The sequence below is a fragment of the Bos indicus genome, chromosome 10 (assembly GCF_029378745.1).
Source record: "Bos indicus isolate NIAB-ARS_2022 breed Sahiwal x Tharparkar chromosome 10, NIAB-ARS_B.indTharparkar_mat_pri_1.0, whole genome shotgun sequence".
Lineage (NCBI taxonomy): Eukaryota > Metazoa > Chordata > Mammalia > Artiodactyla > Bovidae > Bos > Bos indicus.
In genome coordinates, this window is record NC_091769.1 from 64,841,016 (window position 1) to 64,861,491 (window position 20,476).

The window sequence follows — 20,476 nt, forward strand, 5'->3', positions numbered from 1 at the left end:
AGTTAAAAGTATATGAGTGCCTTATTCTTTTAACTTTTCTGTATGAAATCTTAGCCTATCAGGCACAAGTTTTTTTATTTATAGGAAATAATACACACAAAGTAAGTTGCAAATTATAGTGCATATTCACATTTCAATTAAGCCTTGAGCAGGTATGTAAAATAATTTTTAAATATCTTCTAAGATAGAAAATTCTTTTTTCTGAAATAAGTTTTTATATAAAGTCAAATCCTTATGACTTAAGGACGGTTTTACAGTCTTAAGTGATTCTAGAAAGTGCTCTTGTTTCACTGTGGTCACTTCCAGTCCATTTTCTTGCAAAGCCAGCAAGGCGGCCTATAAAAGACAAACAATAGGAAATAATAAATATGCTTCACTGTTATTTCATGATATACAGTAATACTTTAAAATCTGAACATAAAAATCTCAGTCTCACTTCACAGAATTTCAATATTCGTGGCAATAAAAACATTAAGCTAAAAAGTTAAAGTGACTAAGTCTTCTCAGTGGACCATCTTTCCTTCTACATTACATTCTAGCCTTAAATGCGGGGGCGGGGGGGTGTCAGGGGGGTGGAGCAGAGTGCAGAACAACTATATTGGAGTATAGATGAGATCAACTATACTCCAATAAAAAAAAAAAAAAAAGATGAGCGACTGTATTCCTGATCTCAGAGTAGGAGTTTTTAAACAGGACACAGCACTGATCATAAAGAAACAGAAAATGAACAAACCACTGTTATACACAGGCTTCCCTGGTGGCTCAAACGATAAAAAATCTGCCTGCAGTGCAGGAGACCAGGGTTCACTCCCTGGGTCAGGAAAATCCCCTGGAGAAAAGAATAACCCACTCCAGTATTCTTGCCTAGAGAATTCCATGGACAGAGGAGCCTGGCGGGCTACAGTCTATGGGATCGTAAAGAGTTGGACATGACTGAACAATTAACACTTTCACTGTTACACACAAAAGCACGAAAGAACTTCACAGACATAATCTTGAGTTAAAGAAGCAGACAGAAAAGCATACCATATGGTTCCATTAATATAAAGTGCCAAAGCAGCAAAAGTCATCTCCCCAGTGCTAGAAATCAGGACAGTGGTTCTTTTGTGATAGAGGGACGGGGAAGCTTGGTGGGCTGCCGTCTATGGGGTCGCACAGAGTCAGACACAACTGAAGCAACTTAGCAGCAGCAGCAGCAGGAAGGCCCACGGAAAGCTTCTAGCATGCTGATGACATTCTTCCTTGACCCAAGTGGTAGTTATACAAGTGTGTTCACTGTATGTTAATTCAGTGGGCAGTATCCTCTCATTTTCACAAGTTTTTGCTAAGGAAAAACCTACAGTGGCTGACCTTTTTTCTGCCCTCAAGATAAAGTTTAAATGCCTTAGAGTGCCTTACCAGGGACCTGTGTGAGCCGGCCACTGGCCACCCCTTCAGTAATGTCATCCCCTCACCTCCGATCATCTGCACGTTTTATTCCCTGTGCCTCAAACACTCCCCTTCTCTCCCACAGACTGGCTAACTCCCTAATCATCCTTCCACTTGCAATGTACACACACCTTCTCTCAGAAAGCCTTCTCTTATTTTCAAGTCTGAATTGTATTCTTCCTAGCACCCTAAACTCCCCTGACTCACTACATTTTTAAATTCAGTATCACCTCTCGGCACCACCCCCTGCCGCATCAACCTGTAAGCCCTGAAGAGAAGGCAAGGAACCAGAGCGGCTTGTTTCACCTCCCATGGTGCCTCCCTTTCAGTAAATACTGCCAAGTGAATGAAGAGCTGAATAAACCAAGTGAATGAAGATCTGAATAAATGCAGAAATGTGTACATTTTCTTCACTAATTCATTAACTTACTTCTTTGCAGAGGTTTCCAAGATCAGCTCCAGAGAAAAAACAGGTTTCTGCTGCTACCTTTTCTAAGGAAACATCAGGCCCCATTGGCGTGTTTTTTGTACAGACTTTCAGAATAGAAAGCCTTCCCTGGAACAAAATAAAACATAATATGTTTAGAAGCTTAATGTTTGACATAATGTTATATTAAAACATATAGAATTTTCTATATTACAGAGAAAGTATATATATTTAAGAATTAAAAAATAAGAATCACTTTTTCTCAAGAGGTAAGAAAGTAAATGTGACATCAAGATAAATTTTAATATTTTTAAAAAGTAAAATAGATTAAAAAAATGTTTTCATCCCTTCAAAATCTGATAAATAAAAAATGCATTTTCTGTGTCTTTCACCACTCACTGCCAGTGGCTCTGGATGAGGACAAAGGGTTTACTGATCCTTTGGCTGTGGATACATTATATAATCTCTGTAAGCTCAGATTTCTCCACTGTAAAATAAGGATGCTCACCCAGATAATCACCAAAACTCTTTAATGCTTTAGGATTCTTCCATTCTAGCTGCAAAATAATTTTGAGGGGACTCCATAAACTCAGTATTTTGAGTCTTCCACAAAGCTGAAATTACTACCATTTTTTAGGCTTATATTTCTCTGAAAACAGGGCCAGAGTATCCAGCAAAAGCAGATGAAAATGATAATTTATGATGAGCCATTAGATAAGAAAAACACAGAATCCAATATAGGACACACACCATGTACACTTACATCCAGTCAGGAACTCAACTCTGCCGTCTTCTTAGAGCTCAGACACTGATGTGTTATTAGGAATGCTCACACAGAGTAAATGTGCACAGTGATTACCTTTTCATCTGGAGGAGGAATATAAATAATCTTATCTAGTCTTCCAGGCCGTAACAAGGCATCATCTAACACATCAGGTCTATTTGTTGCTGCAACAACGATGACATTGCTATTGAAAATTTCTTGAAACTCTAGCTGAGGGAATATATACAACACAAAGTAACATCAATAAGTTGTTAATTAGTAAATGTATTTTTTTTTAATTACAAATCAGCAGGTCTGTTTGTTTTTAAATAGGAGAATACTGTTCTCTTCAGACTAGAATGCTTACATTTCCTATCCAGACCATCTTCTCAATATCAAGGTACCCTAGAAACAAATTATTAATCAAAGAGCTATACAACATGCACACGGTGAAGGGAGTGATCAACCCCCGTGGGGCATCTCTCACTGTGAGAACTGATGAAAAAAGCTCTACACCACAGCAGAGAACATCTATCTGCTGACCTGAATGCATCTGAGCCCCAGCGAGTGATTACAACTTAAATGCATGACTTGAAAAGACAGAAGCATCTGACTAGCACATAGTATACCTATGAAAAGTCTTGGCTCTCATGTTCTTGAGGAGGGAGATTTATTTTACCTCTTTTTTTGTTTTTTTCTTTACAGAGGCAAAAATATGACAACTAATATAAGTTGCGTGTATATAAATCCAGGATGAAGATTTAAAAAAAATATATCTAAGAGCTGCTACAGCAAGGCCTTACACATGCTAAGCATTCAGAATTGTTGAACTTAATTTTCAGATCAGTTTTCCAGTAATGTGATCTCTCAAAGCAATGAGTTCCCTGTATCTGCAAGTATTTTAGCAGACTGGGTAAACACCTGTCAGAGGCTATAGAAGGAATTCCTGCTTTATGAGAACTGATTAGAACACCTCATGGGTCCCTTCAAATTCTAGTGGCATATCTTCCTAAGGAGCTATAAGACTCTCTTTCTATGGAACAATTTAAGAAATGGGAAATAAGAAACACCAAGAAGAAACAAAAGCTTTGGAAGGAAAAGGATTTCCAAAGGTCACTTTAACTGCATTAGAACCAAGGAAACCTCAACAAAACTGGAAGTTTTTAATTACTGATTATTGGAAATAATAGTCTGTTTTGTTTCATTTCACATAAAACACTACTTTATGAGGATACAGAAATAAGAAACTCCCCTCTCCACTAGCAATATGCAGTTACATTTCTAATCTTAGGAAAAAATTCACATTCACACATATCTAAGATACTTTATTATAAAATTTGCCTCATCTTCCCAGCTAAATCACAATTTTACCAGCTCTGTAAAAATCCTAATAGTCAAACTGAAATTATATAAATGTATGAGATGAATCCAGCATAGGAAAAGATAGTATAGATGCAGTCTGTTTATTGTTGGCCTGGTTTTTGGTGTATCCTGGCTAATAAATACCTCTTCATTTTTTTCCAGCTGCTTGCATTTACCATGTTGATCTGATTTACTTCCTCTTCTCTCTATAGTCTTCAATCCAACACCATCTAATTCATTTAGGAGAACAGAAAGAACACGATCTTGAACATTACATTCTGTTCTGCTGATTGATCGAGAGCCCAAGATTGAATCAATCTCATCCAAAAACACAATTGCTGGTGTATTTGCTCTTGCTTGTCGAAATACCTTTTGTTCAAAAGCGGAAATATTAAAAGGCTATACATCATGCCTTATTCATATGAATGAATGCTTTCTGCATTACTATTTATAATTTTTAAAATATAAAAAGAAAGATTCTAAATGTCTAAGAACTGGGGAATGAACAAATAAAATAAAGAACAGTATTATACAGGGGTTAAAAATCTTATTTTCAAAAAACATTTAATATTACTGAATTTTAAAAGTGGTAACACTAAGCTATATCACAATAAAGATATATATGTATGTATATGTATATATATGTGAATGGATATATATATGGTGGTTTGGTGGTTTAGTCACTCAGTCGTGTCCGACTCTTGTGACCCCATGGACCGTAGCCTGCCAGGCTCCTTTGTCCATGGGATTCTCCAAGCAAGAATACTGGAGTGGGTTGCCATTTCCTTCTCCAGGGGATCTACCCAACCCAGGAACTGAACCCAGGTCTCCTGCATTGCAGGTAGATTCTTTACCGACTGAGCTATGAAGGAAGCCCGGATATATATATATATAAAAGATGAGTGGATAGTACATAAATATAATGAGTGGATAGGTGTGTGTATATATATATATATCTATATATATATATCTATCTATCTATCTATAATGAGTGGATATACATATATAATATCCACTCACTCCCCTGGCTAAGGAAACAAAACGACAAAGAAAATTCACCGAAATGTTAACAGTAAGTAGAGAGACTGTGGAGGATTTCCTATTTATACTTTTCTATATTTTCTAAGTTTTCTATACACAAACAGGTATAACATTCTTAACAGGAAAAATAGCCAGTTACATTTAAAAAAATAAGGTTTATCCTTAAGGCATGAAACAAAAATTCAAAAGTAAACTTAACTACATGAGGGAAAATAAACCAACCAACCTGAGACAAGATTTTCTCTGAATCTCCAACAAAAGGCGAGAAGAGATCAGCTCCGCTCACTGAAACAAAAGAGCAACGACAGCTGGTGGCCAGGGCCCTCACCAGCGTGGTTTTGGCGCACCCAGGGGGCCCATATAGGAGAACTCCCTTTGGTTGGGTCAGGCCCATCCTAACAAATTCCCGAGGGAATTTCAGAGGCCATTCAATGCTCTAAAAGAACACAAAAAGAGAATACAAAAGGAGACAGTTGTTTTAGTATAATGTGGAAAAAAAAAATTCAATAAATTCATTCAACAATCTTCAGCTACCTGCTATGAGCTGGATATAGGGTCCAATCTCCACAGAGCAGCCAGTGAGCTTATGACATAAGTGAGGTCACATCACTTCCTGCTTAAAATCTTTCAATGACTTCTTGTCAGAATTACAATATTCAAATCCAAATTCCTAACTTATCACTGCTTACAAGGCCTAACATAACCCATCACCCGAACACCCCACAGTTTGTTCCCATCTCAGGGCCTTTACTTGCTAGTCTCTCTGTTTGAACACTCCCTTGCGCTCTTTATATGCTATTCTGCATCACTCAGGTCTCCACTCTACAGTCATTTCCTTGGAGAGGTCTTCCCTAACCACTGTAGTTCAAACAGACCTTCCTCTTCCTAGGAACTCTATGCTACTATCCATTTTTTATTTTTGGAGCACTGACTCATTTGCTGTCTGAAATTACTGTATTCCCATGTTGAGTTTGTCATTCTGCTCTTGCCGGAATGTAGGCAAAGTTCACCTCTAAATCCCCATCACCTAGAATGACACCTTCACAAAGTAGGCACTCATTAAATGTTAGCTGAATTATAAACAAATCCTCAATACCTCTGAGGTAGATGGTTTTGTTATCATCATAATTTCAGAGATGCAGAAACTCAGGCTTAAAAAGTGAAGTAACTTGCCCAGGTCTTATTACCTTATTGTGAGTGAGGTAGCAGAACTAAGACTAATCCCAGACAGTGTAGGTCAAGAGCATGAGTTCTTAACTACTGATACATTGCCTCTACAAAAAAAGACAGACAAGATCCCCGTACTAGAAACTCCTATTGTAACTGGGGAGACAGGCTTAAAAACTACCAACCAGGCCAGAGTAGGGCATTCCGTGGACAAGGAACAAATATATACAGAGACACATCAAACCATCCAGTTCATCTCCCAGTGGTAAGCAGAACAGAGTGGAGGACGTGGGAGGCAAGGAGTGATGGAGCTGAAATGGAAGTAGGAATCAGATCACACTGGGCCTTCACAGTTTTAGTCAAAAATGAGGAAGCAGTATGGAGAATGAACTAGAAGGAAATGAAACCAGAGGGAAGGAAACTACTTAGCAGTGGTCAATGAGTGCAACGACTCAGGCTACAAAAATAATAAGGCGGGATGTGTCACAGGCAGCAGAGATCATGTGGTTGGGATGGACTTGAAACATACAGTGTAAGTGTAGTGTATGCAGGGGGGAAGTCAGAGGGGAAGGTACATGACATGCAACATGACATCCATTTAGAAGACAGGTCTCTGACTTAGGGGATGGGGCAACTGGCTGTCTTCACTGCGAGAGGGAATCCAGCTGTAGAGATTGGTAAGTTGAACTCTGGACATGCCATGCTGAATCCAAGATCCCTGGAAGTTATTTAGTAGGCAGGGAGTTAAGTAGTTTTGATGGTCAAAAGAACTAGCTGCACTGGATATAAAGATTTCTGAGTTAGCTGCTTTCAGGAGACAGCTGAAGCCTGGGACACACTTCAGGAGATGAGAGAGGAAGGACTCACTTAGAAAATGCAAAAAGAGGACTCTTGGGAGCTTGGAGAATTAACATTTAAAGTAAGGGAGAGGAGTGCTCAAAAAGGTAGGAAAGCCTAACATCTCAGAGCTAAAGGAAGACAGTGTGTCTCACAGGAAAGTATGGCTATTTTGTGAAAATTAAATGAGAGCATATAAAAAAATTAGAGCATATTTAAATGTGCTTTAAGAAAATAGGAGATATCAAGGGAACATTTCATGTAAGGATGTGCACAATAAGGGATAGAAATGGTTAAGGACCTAACAGAAGCAGAAGAGATGAAGAGGTGGCAAGAATACACAGAAGAACTGTACAAAAAAGTCTTAATGAGCCAGATGACCAGGATGGTGTGGTCATTCATCTAGAGCTGGACATCCTGGAGTATGAAGTCAAGTGGGCCTTATGAAGCATTACTATGAACAAAGCTAGCGGTAGTGACAGAATTCCAGCTGAGCTATTTCAAGCCCTAAAAGACGATGCTGTTAAAATGCTGCACTCAATATGTCAGCAAATTTGGAAGACTCAGCAGTGGCCACAAGACTGGAAAAGGTCAATTTTCATTCCAATCCCAAAGAAGGGCAATGCCAAAGAACGTTCAAATTATCATACAATTGTATCATTTCACATACTTACAAGGTTATGCTCAAAATCCTAGACTTCAGCTGGCTGAAGTGAACTGAAAACTAGATGTACAAACTTGATTTCAAAGAGGCAGAAGAAATCAGAGATCAAATTGCTAACAGTTGTTGGATCATGGAGAAACTAAAGGAATTCCAGAAGAACATTTACTTCTGCTTCATTGACTATGCTAAAGCCGTTGATTGTGTGGATCACAACAAACTGTGGAAAATTCTGAAAGAGATGGGAATATCAGACCACCTAACCTGCCTCCTAAGAAATCTGTATGCAGGTCAAGAAGCAACAGTTATAACTGGACATGGAAAAACTGACTGGTTCAAAATTGGGAAAGGTATACAAGACTATATATTGTCACTGTGCTTATTTAACTTCTATGCAGAGTACATCATGTGAAATGCCGGGCTGGATGAAACCCAAGATGGAATCGAGACCACTGGGAGAGGGATACCCCTGACGTTCAGTGGTTAAGACTCCACACTCCCAAGGCAGGGGCCCTAGGTTCAATCCATGGTCAGGGAACTAGATTCCACATGCCACAATGAAGATGGAAGGTCCTGTATGATGCAACTAAGATCCAACACAGGCAAATACATACATACATACATATATATATATACACACACACACACATATAATACATACACACATATAAATATGTATAAAGATTACTGGGAGAAATATCAACAATCTCAGATATGCAGATGATACCACTCTAAAGGCAGAAAGTGAAGAGGAACTAAAGAGCCTCTTGATGAGGGTGAAAGAGGAGAGTGAAAAAGCTGGTTTAGAACTCAACATTCAAAAAACTAAGATCATGGCATCTGGCCCCATCACTTCATGGCAAATAGGAAGGGAAAAAGTGGAAACAGTGGCAGATTTTATTTTCTTGGGCTTCCAAAATCACTGTGGACAATGACTGTGGCCATGACTTAAAAGACGCTTGCTCCTGGAAAGGAAAGCTAAGACAAACCTAGATATCTATTAAAAAGCAGAGATACCTCTCAGCCGACAAATGTCTGTATAGTCAAAGCTGTGGTTTTTCCCAACAGTTGTGTACAGATTTGAGAGTTGGACCATAAAGAAAGCTGAGTGTCAAAAAAAGGGTGCTTTCAAATTGTGGTGCTGGAGAAGACTCTTCAGAGTCCCTTGGACTGGAAGAAGATCAAACCAGTCACTCCTAAAGGAAATCAACCCTGAATATTCACTGGAAGGACTGTTGCTGAAGCCAAAGCTCCAAGACTTTGGCCACCTGATGCAAACAACCGACTCACTAGAAGACCCTGATGCTGGGAAAGAGGGCGGGCAGGAGGAGAAGGGGGTGACAGAGGATGAGGTGGTTAGAGAGGAACATCGACTCAATGGACATGAATTTGAGCAAACTCTAGGGGATGGTGGAGGACACAGGAGCCTGGTGTGCTTCAATCTGTGGGGTCACAAAGAGTCAGACATGACTTAGTGACTTAGCAACAACAACAAAATGTGCCTATCCATGGATACAAGGATTCCAGGGTTCACTGTAGATACAGCTCCTAGTTAAGATAAATAAATTATAATGGATACTTAGAAATTAGTCTTGTGTGTGCTCGATTTGAGAAACCTACTTTCTTATGGCAGGATCACCCAAAAGGGAATTGGAAAAATTAATTTCCGGAACTGCAGCGCAGGTAAGAAAATCCGGTGAGCTGTGACCCTCCACAGCCACTGTGAGAATCAGTATCAAGTAACTACTCAGGCCAAAGTGACGGTTAATTATAAATTTGTGTTTTTACCAGTCTCGGGGTAAATTCAGGCCTATGAATGAAGGATTTTTACTTATACAGTCTATGATCTAAGAATCAGTTTTACATGTTTAAATGTTAAAAAAAAAAAAAAAAAAAGACTATTCTGTGGTGTGAAAATTATGACTTCAGTGTCTATAAATAAAATCTCATCAGAACACAAATACTCATTACATATGACTGCTTTTGTGCTGTGATAGCAGAGTCGAATGACTGCAACAGAGATCATAAAACCTAAATTATTTACTCTCTGGTCCTCCACAGAAAGAGTTTACTGATCCTTCATCTAAATTAGAAACTCTTTAGAGCAAAAACTAAACAAAAAGGTGAAGAAAGAAAGTATGAAAAATGGCATTTGATGTCTGCAGAGTCCAGTTAAACAAGGACGGAAAAGCGATCATTAGACCCGGATGTTAGGTTCACATCAGTGAAGGCAGCCATGTTTCAGTGCCACTTGTTTACAGCACAAATGCATTACACTTAGACCGTCCTACTCTACTGGCTTAAGCAGAGTCTCTATCTCACCTGCTTTAATTTCAGTTTTACATCTTCAAGGCCACCAATTTGCTCCCAGCCAACAGGTTTGATGTCTGTCACTCCAATGACACTTCGAAATGATGAGGGTTGGATCTTTTTAAAAGCTTCAAGGAAGTCTGTTTCATCAATCGTCGGATTGTCCTGGTTCTGAAGTAATCCACCCCAAAAAGCAAAATCAAACCAAAAATCAGGTGGGCCTTTTTTGTGGCACACAAACATGATTACTTTTTTATTGTGATCCTCATTTGAATTTATACATCTATTTTTTTGTCACTATAAAGAAATTTATAATACATGGTATGAAAAAACTAAATGTCTCCCCAACTCCCACCAATCTTCATCCCCAGAGAAAGTCAACAGTCTCCTGTATATTCTTCCAGTATGTTTATGACATATGTATATCCTTTCAAAGAGAGACACAAATGGGACCATACCGTACACATTAATTTGTACTTTTTCATCTCTCAGGAATCTTTTCATGTCCACGAATACAATAATACCTCATTCTTTCTGACAACTGCATAATATTGCATGAGTATTTTAATGACACCCTTCTGTTGAACAGAGGTTTTCCAGTCTTTTGGTACTAAACACAAAGCTGCAACTGAATGTCTTTGTACACATGTTCAAGTATTTTATTTAAGACTTTCCTCAAAATAGAATTACTGTGCTTAAGAGTATGCACACTTACAATTTTCATAGCTACTATTAAAATGTGCTCCAAGCTGTATCAATAATATGAAGCTGTTTTCCCCACACCTCTCTAACACTGGACATGACCAGACCTTAAATGTCTGCCATTGTGACAGAGGACATGGTGTTTACTATTGCGTTAAGTTTCTTCAATCGAGAGTGAGGTAAAAGGAATAATGGAATTAGAAAATAAATTTTGCAACCATTACAGTAATGGCTATTTGAGGCAAGAATCATCAGTGGATGCCAATCTAGGGGAGAGAAAGTCTGACGGGGAACAGGATGGCTGCATTGTCTTAGAGGGTCTCCTCACAGATTTCTTATTAGTTGCCAGGGGAAAAATAACAACTCCAAAGCAGATAAACTGGACCAACGCTTGACTAGTTGATCGCACCAGTCACCCACGAGAGGCACCCCCAGTGAGGAGTAGGTGGTCACACTATGTCTCCACAAATGACATCCTAAGGAGGACACACTAACATTTAATGCAGTGTTCCTATTGGGCTTGCATAACCTGAACGTAACTAGGAGGAAACAGATACACCCAAACTGAGAGATGCTCTATAACATCACTGACTTTAAATCTTTAAAAATGTCAATGTCAAAATGTCGCACACACACCAAGAAAGTGCTATGGAAACGTTCAAAATTAAAGAAAACCAAAAACTAGACATAATATATTATCCTGGACTAAATTCTACACTGAAGGAAAAGGGTGCTACAAAACGAAACAGCCAGCAAAATCAGAATAGGGACTGTAGATCTGACAACATTTTGATCACTGTTAAATTTCCTGAATATAATGAGATTATACATACTCGTTCATAGGAAATGGACACTAAAATATTAAGAGACAACAGGTTAAGATGCATGCAACCCATTTTCAAATGATTCAGAAAAAAAAAAAGAATGCGTATATGTATACAGTTGACCCTTGAACATCATGGAGGTTAATCTGCATTTAAGTACAGGAAGCCCAACAAATCTGTTGTTCCCCACATCCGTGGGTTCAGCCAGTCCTGGACCGTGCACTACTTGCAGGATTTACTATCAAAAAATATCTACGTATAAGTGAACTAGAGCAGTTCAAACCCATGTTGCTCAAAAATCAACTGCATATATACAGAGAGACAAACAGATGAGAGAAAACAAAGGAGGATAAAGCTAATATGGCAAAATGTTAAAAACTTGTCAGTTTGGATAAAGGAATTAGCAGGAGTTCTCTACCTTCAACTCTCCTTGAAGTTTTGTTTAATTTTTTAAATTTTTTCCCTGAAGTTTTAATTATTTCAAAATAAGTTTTTAAAAGAGAAAGAATCAAAAAAGACTAATCTTTAAAGAAAGTTGAGGATTTTTCATGTTTATTAGTCATTTGTAATCCTTTCACCGTCAACTACCAGTTCATCAGTTCATATTTTACTACACATTTTCTCTTAGATTGGTCTTATTGCTTTGTAAGACTTCTTTCTATACCAAGGAAATTGGTGTTTTGTCAGGGGCTGGCAGTATTTTTCCCAGTCTGTCTCGTGTCCTTGCCTTTGTTTATAGTATTGTTTGTTTTGCTTTTGAACTTGTCATCTTTTTTAAAAATAGTATTGTTTTGCCATTCTAAAATGCTCAAATCAGTAAATTATCTTCTTTTTGGCTATTAAAAATTCATATTTCTATTTGTAATATCTGTATTATATTTAAGTATTTAACCTTACATCAAATTCTGAATATTTAGTTGTCCCAAAATTTCCATTTTCAATAACAAACTATTTTATCCCATTTATGTAAGATTAAATAAGTGAATATGTATATACAGAGCTATTCTTAACAGTGTTCCTAAAAATGCTAATAATTATAATCTCTGGGAGATGAGCTTTCAGACAATTTTTATCTTGTTTAATTTCTCACAAATAATGTTATTAAATAATTTTTTTAAATAGCATCTTTTTTTTTTTTACTAGCTAACAGTATCAGATATTGGGTAAATGAATACTAACACACTTTAGGTGAACACCAACTAACATTTGAAAATCCCATTTACACTTCCAGATCATTAGTGTGTATATATTACTCACTTGATTTTCATAACCCTTTCAGGCAGATAAAATCCTTTCCCTTCCATGTGTATATGTTTATGTGTTAAACTGTACTTCCAATGCTTTAATAGACATACTTGACAAAAAGCTGAACAAACTCTAATGTGTCCTCATCTACCCTGTAATAGAGGCAGCAACAGCTCCTCAGCTGCCTGGAGATGGAGAAAGAAATAGATGGAACCAGTACCTGCCCAGATGCCTCCGTCCATTCTTCCTTTTTGCCTTTCTTTTTTCCACTTCCCCTGGTTGTTTATGAACTCAGCCATCACCTGTGCTAACTATGGCTGGGCAGGCCCTCCTGAAGTAGCAGTGGGCTCCACCCTAGGACAACTGCAGCTGGCTGGACCACCTAAGCCAAGGTGCTTTAGGTCAAACCTGGAACTTCAAAGCAGAGGGAATTCTAAATGTAAACCTCTGTTTCCACATCCTGTACTCTTGTCCTCCCTTCAAGAGGCATATATTCTCACATCTTCACACATGGGCCTTGTCATTAAATCTTTAAGCACTTCTGGTTCTAAACCCCAAAGATGAGGACTTAAAGTTCATGTAATTCCTTCCCTACCTTCAGTGTAAGAGTAAAAATAAAGGAAAAGAAGATGAGGAAGGATATAAATTAATTAGGTAAAAATGTTTTCAAAATCTAGGATAAATCATCCTTTTATGGTTTAAAAAAAAACAAAAAAACCTCAAAATTAGGAGTAAGATCAAAGGACAATTTTAAGTGTTACAACAGAACCCCTAGCACAATGAAATTAATTTTTTTCTGGAGGAGTTTAGGGACTCAGGATGACTTATTACATACAAAGTGAACAGCTTTTCCAATCTATAGTGTTGAAAACTACTATATTTAAGTTAATATCCCAACTATTTTTTCAAAAGGCACTCATGAATTAAGGATTTAAATGTCAAAGATGAATTTAAGTAAAATTCCAGGCACTTAATCTTCTCCAGAGTAAGAAAAGGTTCTTTTCCCTACAAGATGCGTATTGATAACAAAGGGAAAAACAGTATCTTAACAATAGGGAATCTCAGAGATAACCACCTTATCTAAGATATCAAATCAGTAACAGGACAAAGATATATCATTTCTACCTAACAGACACAATGAGAAGAACACAGTATCATTTCTGGAATATTTCTGCCAAAAATGCAAAACCTGAATCAAATCATGAGAAAATATCAGTCAAACCTACACTGAGGAATATCCTACAGAACAACTGAACTGTACTCTTAAAAATAATTAAAGTCATAAAAGAAAGACTGAAGAAGTTTCTAGATTAAAGATTAAGAAACCATGACAACTAATAAATGCAATGTGTAATCCTGGATCAAAAAATATTTTTTTTTCTTTTAAAATTTTTGCTACAAAGGAAATTAATGGGACAAATGGTAAGGTTTGGATAAGGTCTATACAGATTAAGTAAAAGTTGGTATTAATTTCTTCATCTTGATTATTGTTTGTACTATTGGTTAGTCTGATTTTAGGAAATAAACACTCAACTTTTCAAAGCTATGTGGGCATTTTGGCTGCATTTGAGAGTATAAGTATATATACATAAACATTCATACACATGAAGAGAGTATGATAAAGCAAAGGGGGTAAAATGTTACATTTGAAGAATCTGGGCGAAGAAAATGCAAAAATTCTTTGTCCTATTTTTGCAACTTTTCTCTAAGTCTGAAGTAGATTCAAAATAAAACGAAAATTTTAAAGACACATGTTTGATTCTTCTGGGGTCACAGTGTCTTTTTCCTTATTGCACTGGGCTTTAACACTAAAGAGTTAGTATGGGAGAACGGGAACATGCCCTCGGCCGACCTAGAGAAGTCAGCTCTCTGTCCCCACTTTCAGTCATACACTATTTATATATGGAATTCAGATGTAAAAATACATATAAGAAACAGATGTCCAAGGTGTCAAAAGTTTCAAGAAAAGGTACTTACCACTTTTTTAAGTCCCCAAATTAACTTGTTACATTAATAAAAGGGTTAACGTAAGTCATAAACCAATATTTCTTACCTTCTCACTATGAAGCAGAGCCTGCATGGCAGCCTCCCTACAGAGTGCAGTCAGGTCTGCGCCAACATAGCCAACTGTCATTTCTGCAAGGAGGTTCAAATCAACTTGACCAGAGATAGGCATCTTTGAAGTAATCACTTGTAGAATTGCCTTTCTTTGTCTAAGAGTGGGAGTTCCAATGACAACCTATGTGCAAAGCAAGAAAAGAAAACATTTACAGCTTAAAAATATTTTTTTATCCTCACAAATATGTATAATAATTTAGCGAACAAATATGGAACTATTACTAGGTACTCTTAAGTATGTATCTTAGATTCTGAATATGAGAAAATCCTTATTTTCAAGAGTGAAAAAGCTGGCTTGAAACTCAACATTCAAAAAACTAAGATTATGGCATCCGGCCCCATCACTTCATGGCAGAAAGAAGGGGAAAAAGTGGAAACGGTGACAGATTTTATTTTCTTGGGCTCCAAAATCACTGTGGACAGTGAATGCAGCCACAAAATTAAAGGACGCTTGCTCCTTGGAAAGAAAGCTATGACAAAAATCTAAATGGCAAATGAGAAAGCAGAGATATCACTTTGCCAACAAAGGTCCATATAGTCAAAGCTATATACAGTCAGCAAAAACAAGACTGGGAGCTGACTGTGGCTCAGATCATGAACTCCTTATTGCCAAATTCAGACTTAAATTGAAGAAAGTAGGGAAAACCACTAGACCATTCAGGCATGACCTAAATCAAATCCCTTATGCTTATACAGTGGAAGTGAGAAATAGATTCAAGGGACTAGATCTGACAGGCACTAGACATAGTGCCTGAAGAACTATGGACTGAGGTTTGTGACACTGTACAGGAGACAGGGATCAAGACCATCCCCATGGAAAAGAAATGCAAAAAAGCAAAATGGCTGTCTGGGGACGCCTTACAAATAGCTGTGAAAAGAAGAGAAGCAAAAAGCAAAGGAGAAAAGCAAAGATATAAGCATCTGAATGCAGAGTTCCAAAGAATATCAAGGAGAGATAAGAAAGCCTTCCTCAGTGATCAATGCAAAGAAATAGAGGAAAACAACAGAATGAAAAGACTAGAGATCTCTTCAAGAAAATTAGAGATACCAAGGGAACATTTCATGCAAAGATGGGCTTGATAAAGGACAGAAATGGCATGGACCTAACAGACGCAGAAGATATTAAGAAGAGGTGGCAAGAATACACAGAAAAACTGTACAAAAAAGATCTTCATGACCCAGATAATCACGATGGTGTGATCACTGACCTAGAGCCAGACATCCTGGAATGTGAAGTCAAGTGGGCCTTAGAAAGCATCACTACAAACAAAGCTAGTGGAGGTGATGGCATTCCAGTTGAGCTATTTCAAATCCTGAAAGATGATGCTATGAAAGTGCTGCACTCAATATGCCAGCAAATTTGGAAAACTCAGCAGTGGCCACAGGACTGGAAAAGGTCAGTTTTCATTCCAATCCCAAAGAAAGGCAATGCCAAAGAATGCTCAAACTACCGCACAATTGCACTCATCTCACATGCTAGTAAAGTAATGCTCAAAATTCTCCAAGCCAGGCTTCAGCAATATGTGAACCGTGAACTTCCAGATGTTCAAGCTGGTTTTAGAAAAGGCAGAGGAACCAGAGATCAAATTGCCAACATCCGCTGGATCATGGAAAAAACAAGAGAGTTTCAGAAAAACATCTATTTCTGCTTTATTGACTATGCCAAAACCTTTGACTGTGTGGATCACAATAAACTGTGGAAAATTCTGAAAGAGATGGGAATACCAGACCACCTGACCTGCCTCTTGAGAAACCTATATGCAGGTCAGGAAGCAACAGTTAGAACTGGACATGGAACAACAGACTGGTTCCAGATAGGAAAAGGAGTACGTCAAGGCTGTATATTGTCCCCCTGCTTATTTAACTTATATGCAGAGTACATCATGAGAAACGCTGGGCTGGAAGAAGCACAGGCTGGAATCCAGATTGCCGGGAGAAATATCAATAACCTCAGATATGCAGATGGCACCACCTTTATGGCAGAAAGTGAAGAGGAACTAAAAAGCCTCTTGATGAAAGTGAAAGAGGAGAGTGAAAAAGTTGGCTTAAAGCTCAACATTCAGAAAATGAAGATCATGGCATCTGGTCCCATCACTTCATGGGGAATAGATGGGGAAACAATGGAAACAGTGTCAGACTTTACTTTTTTGGGCTCCAAAATCACTGCAGATGGTGACTGCAGCCATGAAATTGAAAGACGCTTACTCCTTGGAAGGAAAGTTATGACCAACCTAGATAACATATTCAAAAGCAGAGATATTACTTTGCCAACAAAGGTCCATCTAGTCAAGGCTATGGTTTTTCCAGTAGTCACGTATGGATGTGAGAGTTGGACTGTGAAGAAGGCTGAGCGCCGAAGAATTGATGCTTTTGAACTGTGGTGTTGCAGAAGACTCTTGAGAGTCCCTTGAACTGCAAGGAGATCCAACCAGTCCATTCTGAAGGAGATCAGCCCTGGGTGTTCTTTGGAAGGAATGACGCTAAAGCTGAAACTCCAACACTTCGGCCACCTCATGCGAAGAGTTGACTCATTGGAAAAGACTCTGATGCTGGGAGGGACTGGGGGCAGGAGGAGAAGGGGACAACAGAGGATGAGATGGCTGGATAGCATCACTGACTCGATGGACGTGAGTTTGAGTGAACCCCTGGAGTTGGGGATGGACAGGGAGGCCTGCTGTGCTGCAATTCATGGAGTCACAAAGAGTCAGACACGGCTGAGCGACTGAACTGAACTGAACTGATGGTTTTCCAGTAGTCATGTACAGAAGTGAGAGTTGGACCATATAAAGAAGGCTGAGTGCCTAAGAAATGATGCTTCCGAACTGTGATGCTGAAGAAGACCCTTGAGAGTCAGTCCCCTGGACTTCAAGGAGATCAAACCAGTCAATTCTAAATGAAATCAACCCTGAATATTCACTGGAAGGACTGATGCTGACGCTGAAGCCCCAATAATTTGGCCACCTGATAAAAAGAGCTGACTCATTAGAAAAGAACCTGCTGCTGGGAAAGACTGGAGGCAAAAAGAGAAGGGAGTAAGAGAGGATGAGATGATTACTTAGCATCACTGACATGCTGCTGCTGCTGCTAAGTCGCTTCAGTTGTATCCAACTCTGGGCGACCCCATAGACGGCAGCCCACCAGGCTCCCCTGTCCCTGGGATTCTCCAGGCGAGAACATCGGAGTGGGTTGCCATTACCTTCTCCAATGCATGAAAGTGAAAAGTCAAAGTGAAGTCGCTCAGTCGTGTCCTACTCTTAGCTACCTCGTGGACTGCAGCCTACCAGGCTCCTCCGTCCATGGGATTTTCCAGGCAAGAGTACTGGAGTAGAGTGCCATTGCCTTCTCCGATCACTGACATGAGTTTAAGCAAATTCCAGAAGATAGTGAAGGACAGGGTAGCCTGGTGTGCTGTAGTCCATGCAGTCACAAAGAGTCAGACATGACTTAAGTGACTGAACAACAGCAACAACTTCAGGAAGTTTTTATTTTGTTATTTTTGAGAACCTTATCACATTCTGCTGCTACTGCTGCTGCTAAGTCGCTTCAGTCGTGTCCGACTCTGTGGGACCCCATAGACAGCAGCCTACCAGGCTCTCCTGTCCCTGGGATTCTCCAGGCAAGAACACTGGAGTGGGTTATCACATTCTAGGTCCAGTAAACCAGAAAGTCTATGTCCCTGCCCTTATGGAGCTTATTCAGCAGACAGGTATTAGATGGTGTGAAGAAGAAATCCACTCAAGTTCTAAACAGATTATGCTAAAGTCTGCAATTATCAGCTGTCTCTTTATAATCCTACCACAAAGTTCAAACATCACAACCACCATTCAAACTAACAGAAATCAAGAATCAATTTAGGCCTGAAGTTTATAAAATAATACTTGAATATTTGAATATTTTGAATATTCAATCTTCCTGGCAACTAAGAGAGCAACTGTGGTACAGGATGCTGGCATTCAGACAAGGAATGCATAAATCTAGAGAGAAGAGTTAACGTCTGCTTTGCTTTAGTTCTTCCCTGCCTTCTTTCTTATTTCAACACATTTGTTTCTTGAGGCTATCCTTCTACTTTAGATTCTCATTCCAAATCCTAAGAGTTTAATAGCTTGTAGTAGTCCTTAAAAACTAACGCTACTGATAACAGTATTCATTCTCAGGGCCTGCACAACAATCCCAAACGGCCCCCTGGCTTCTCAGAGCAATTTGACTCTGGGAGGGAAAGGGTCCTGGCTCGCAAATCATTTGTAAAGCAGAGAACGGGTTCTCTAAATAAAAGCCCCATTTCAGTCTCCTTGACTTCCAAAGCTAAGTGGGAAACGCCTCGGGGCAGCCAACCAGGGCCAGATGAGGCCGGGTTCAGGGGCAATGAGCTAACTGGCTTAGCCTTTATTTACCTCTCGGTCGAACCTCCCAGGTCTGCGCAGCGCTGGGTCTAGAGCATCCGGCCGGTTGGTGGATCCCACAACCACCACCTCGCGGTCCTCACCGATGCCGTCCAGCAGCGTCAACACCTGGGCCACCACGCGGCTCTCGGGGGCTTGGTGTGGGCCGCCCCGCCGGGGACACAGGGCGTCCACCTCGTCCAGGAAGAGGAGGGTGGGACGGCGGCTGGCCAGCTCCCGGGCGCGCTTGAAGATCCGCCGCACATTTTCCTCCGTCTCCCCGGGCCGGGCGCCCTGCAGCGCTGGGGCGCTCACCGCCAGCAGCTCCGCGCCCGTCTCCCGGGCCACTGCCCGCACTAGCTGGGTCTTGCCCACCCCCGGGGGGCCGGCCAAGAGCACCCCGCGTGGCACTTCTAGCCCCAGCGAGGCCAAGGCGCGGGGGTAGCGGAGCGGCAGGCGGAGGAGCTCCCGCAGCGAGTCGGCCGCCTCCGAAAGGCCCCCCAGGGGCACCTCGGGCTGCGGCTCCTCCTCCGACGGAGGCACCTCGCTCAGACTGATGTGGGTGCGAGGGGTGACCAACCCAGCAGGATTCGGGCTGGGCGCCCCGCTAACGATGTGCAGGGCGGCCACTGGACCCGGAGCGCCTGGAGGAGCGGCCACCACGTAGCCCTGAGAGACTGGACGGTTCCTCAGCAGCTCCTGCACCGCCTCCAGCACCGCGGCTGGACTCGGGGCACCGGACGCGCCCGCTTGCTCCCTCAACTCCGGCCACACCGCGAGGCTCCGAAGGGGCGGGCAGGGCACTAAGCGGAGTCGGTTCAGGTTAATAATCCCCCCAGACCCCGGCGCCCCCACTGCCGACCCCGGGCTCGTGCACTGCGGGTCCAGCTGCACAAAGCCGTCCGCTCCATCCCGCCGCGGCCAGGCGGTGCACAGGCAGGAGCCACCGTCAGGCAGCGAGATCTTCACCGCCGAGCCCAGGTGGGCGCCTAAGGCGCGGAGGGCGGTAGGGCCCAGACGACAGCGCTGGGTGCCCCGATCCCTAGTATCTACGGGTAGCAGCTTTAAGGGAGGTCCTTCCGGAAAGGAACCCGAGTCCGGAGCCATTTCTCACGAAAGACGCAAAACCCAGGAAAATCGGGTAGGAATTCCACCGGGCCGGAAAGACCTGCACACCGTGGCCGGAAGCAGGTGATGCGCATGCGCCAGGGA

The 20,476-nt window shown here is 40.7% G+C and overlaps 1 protein-coding gene across 6 annotated transcripts; it reads right to left on the reverse strand.

Moving 5' to 3' along the window:
• Positions 1–58: 58 nt before the first annotated feature.
• On the reverse strand, positions 59–20,470 carry AFG2B (AFG2 AAA ATPase homolog B). Of its 6 annotated transcripts, XM_019968903.2 has the most exons (8): positions 19,277–20,466; positions 14,821–15,006; positions 10,009–10,167; positions 5,248–5,457; positions 4,125–4,349; positions 2,715–2,849; positions 1,859–1,984; positions 59–336 (listed from the first exon to the last, which is right to left on the reverse strand). In XM_019968903.2, the coding sequence occupies exons 1-8, from the start codon at positions 20,369–20,371 to the stop codon at positions 169–171; spliced, it is 2,304 nt and encodes a 767-aa protein (XP_019824462.2). In that variant the 5' UTR covers positions 20,372–20,466; the 3' UTR covers positions 59–168. The 6 variants fall into 6 exon arrangements, 3 of the variants coding, with proteins under 3 accessions (XP_019824462.2, XP_070653706.1, XP_070653707.1); XM_070797605.1 differs by lacking the exon at positions 4,125–4,349 and having other exon boundaries at positions 19,277–20,469; XR_011568911.1 differs by lacking the exon at positions 59–336 and having other exon boundaries at positions 4,157–4,349; positions 19,277–20,470.
• Between the last annotated feature and the right edge of the window lie 6 nt (positions 20,471–20,476).

Bases quoted from the DNA above. Each gene is read 5' to 3' on its own strand.
- AFG2B (XM_019968903.2), bottom strand. From the start codon at position 20,371: ATGGCTCCGGACTCGGGTTCCTTTCCGGAAGGACCTCCCTTAAAGCTG. The intron at 10,168-14,820 runs GTAAGAAATATT...GGATTACTTCAG, and splicing joins CTCTGCTTCATAGTGAGAAG to AACCAGGACAATCCGACGAT. The intron at 337-1,858 runs GTAAGTTAATGA...TGTCTTTTATAG, and splicing joins TTGGAAACCTCTGCAAAGAA to GCCGCCTTGCTGGCTTTGCA.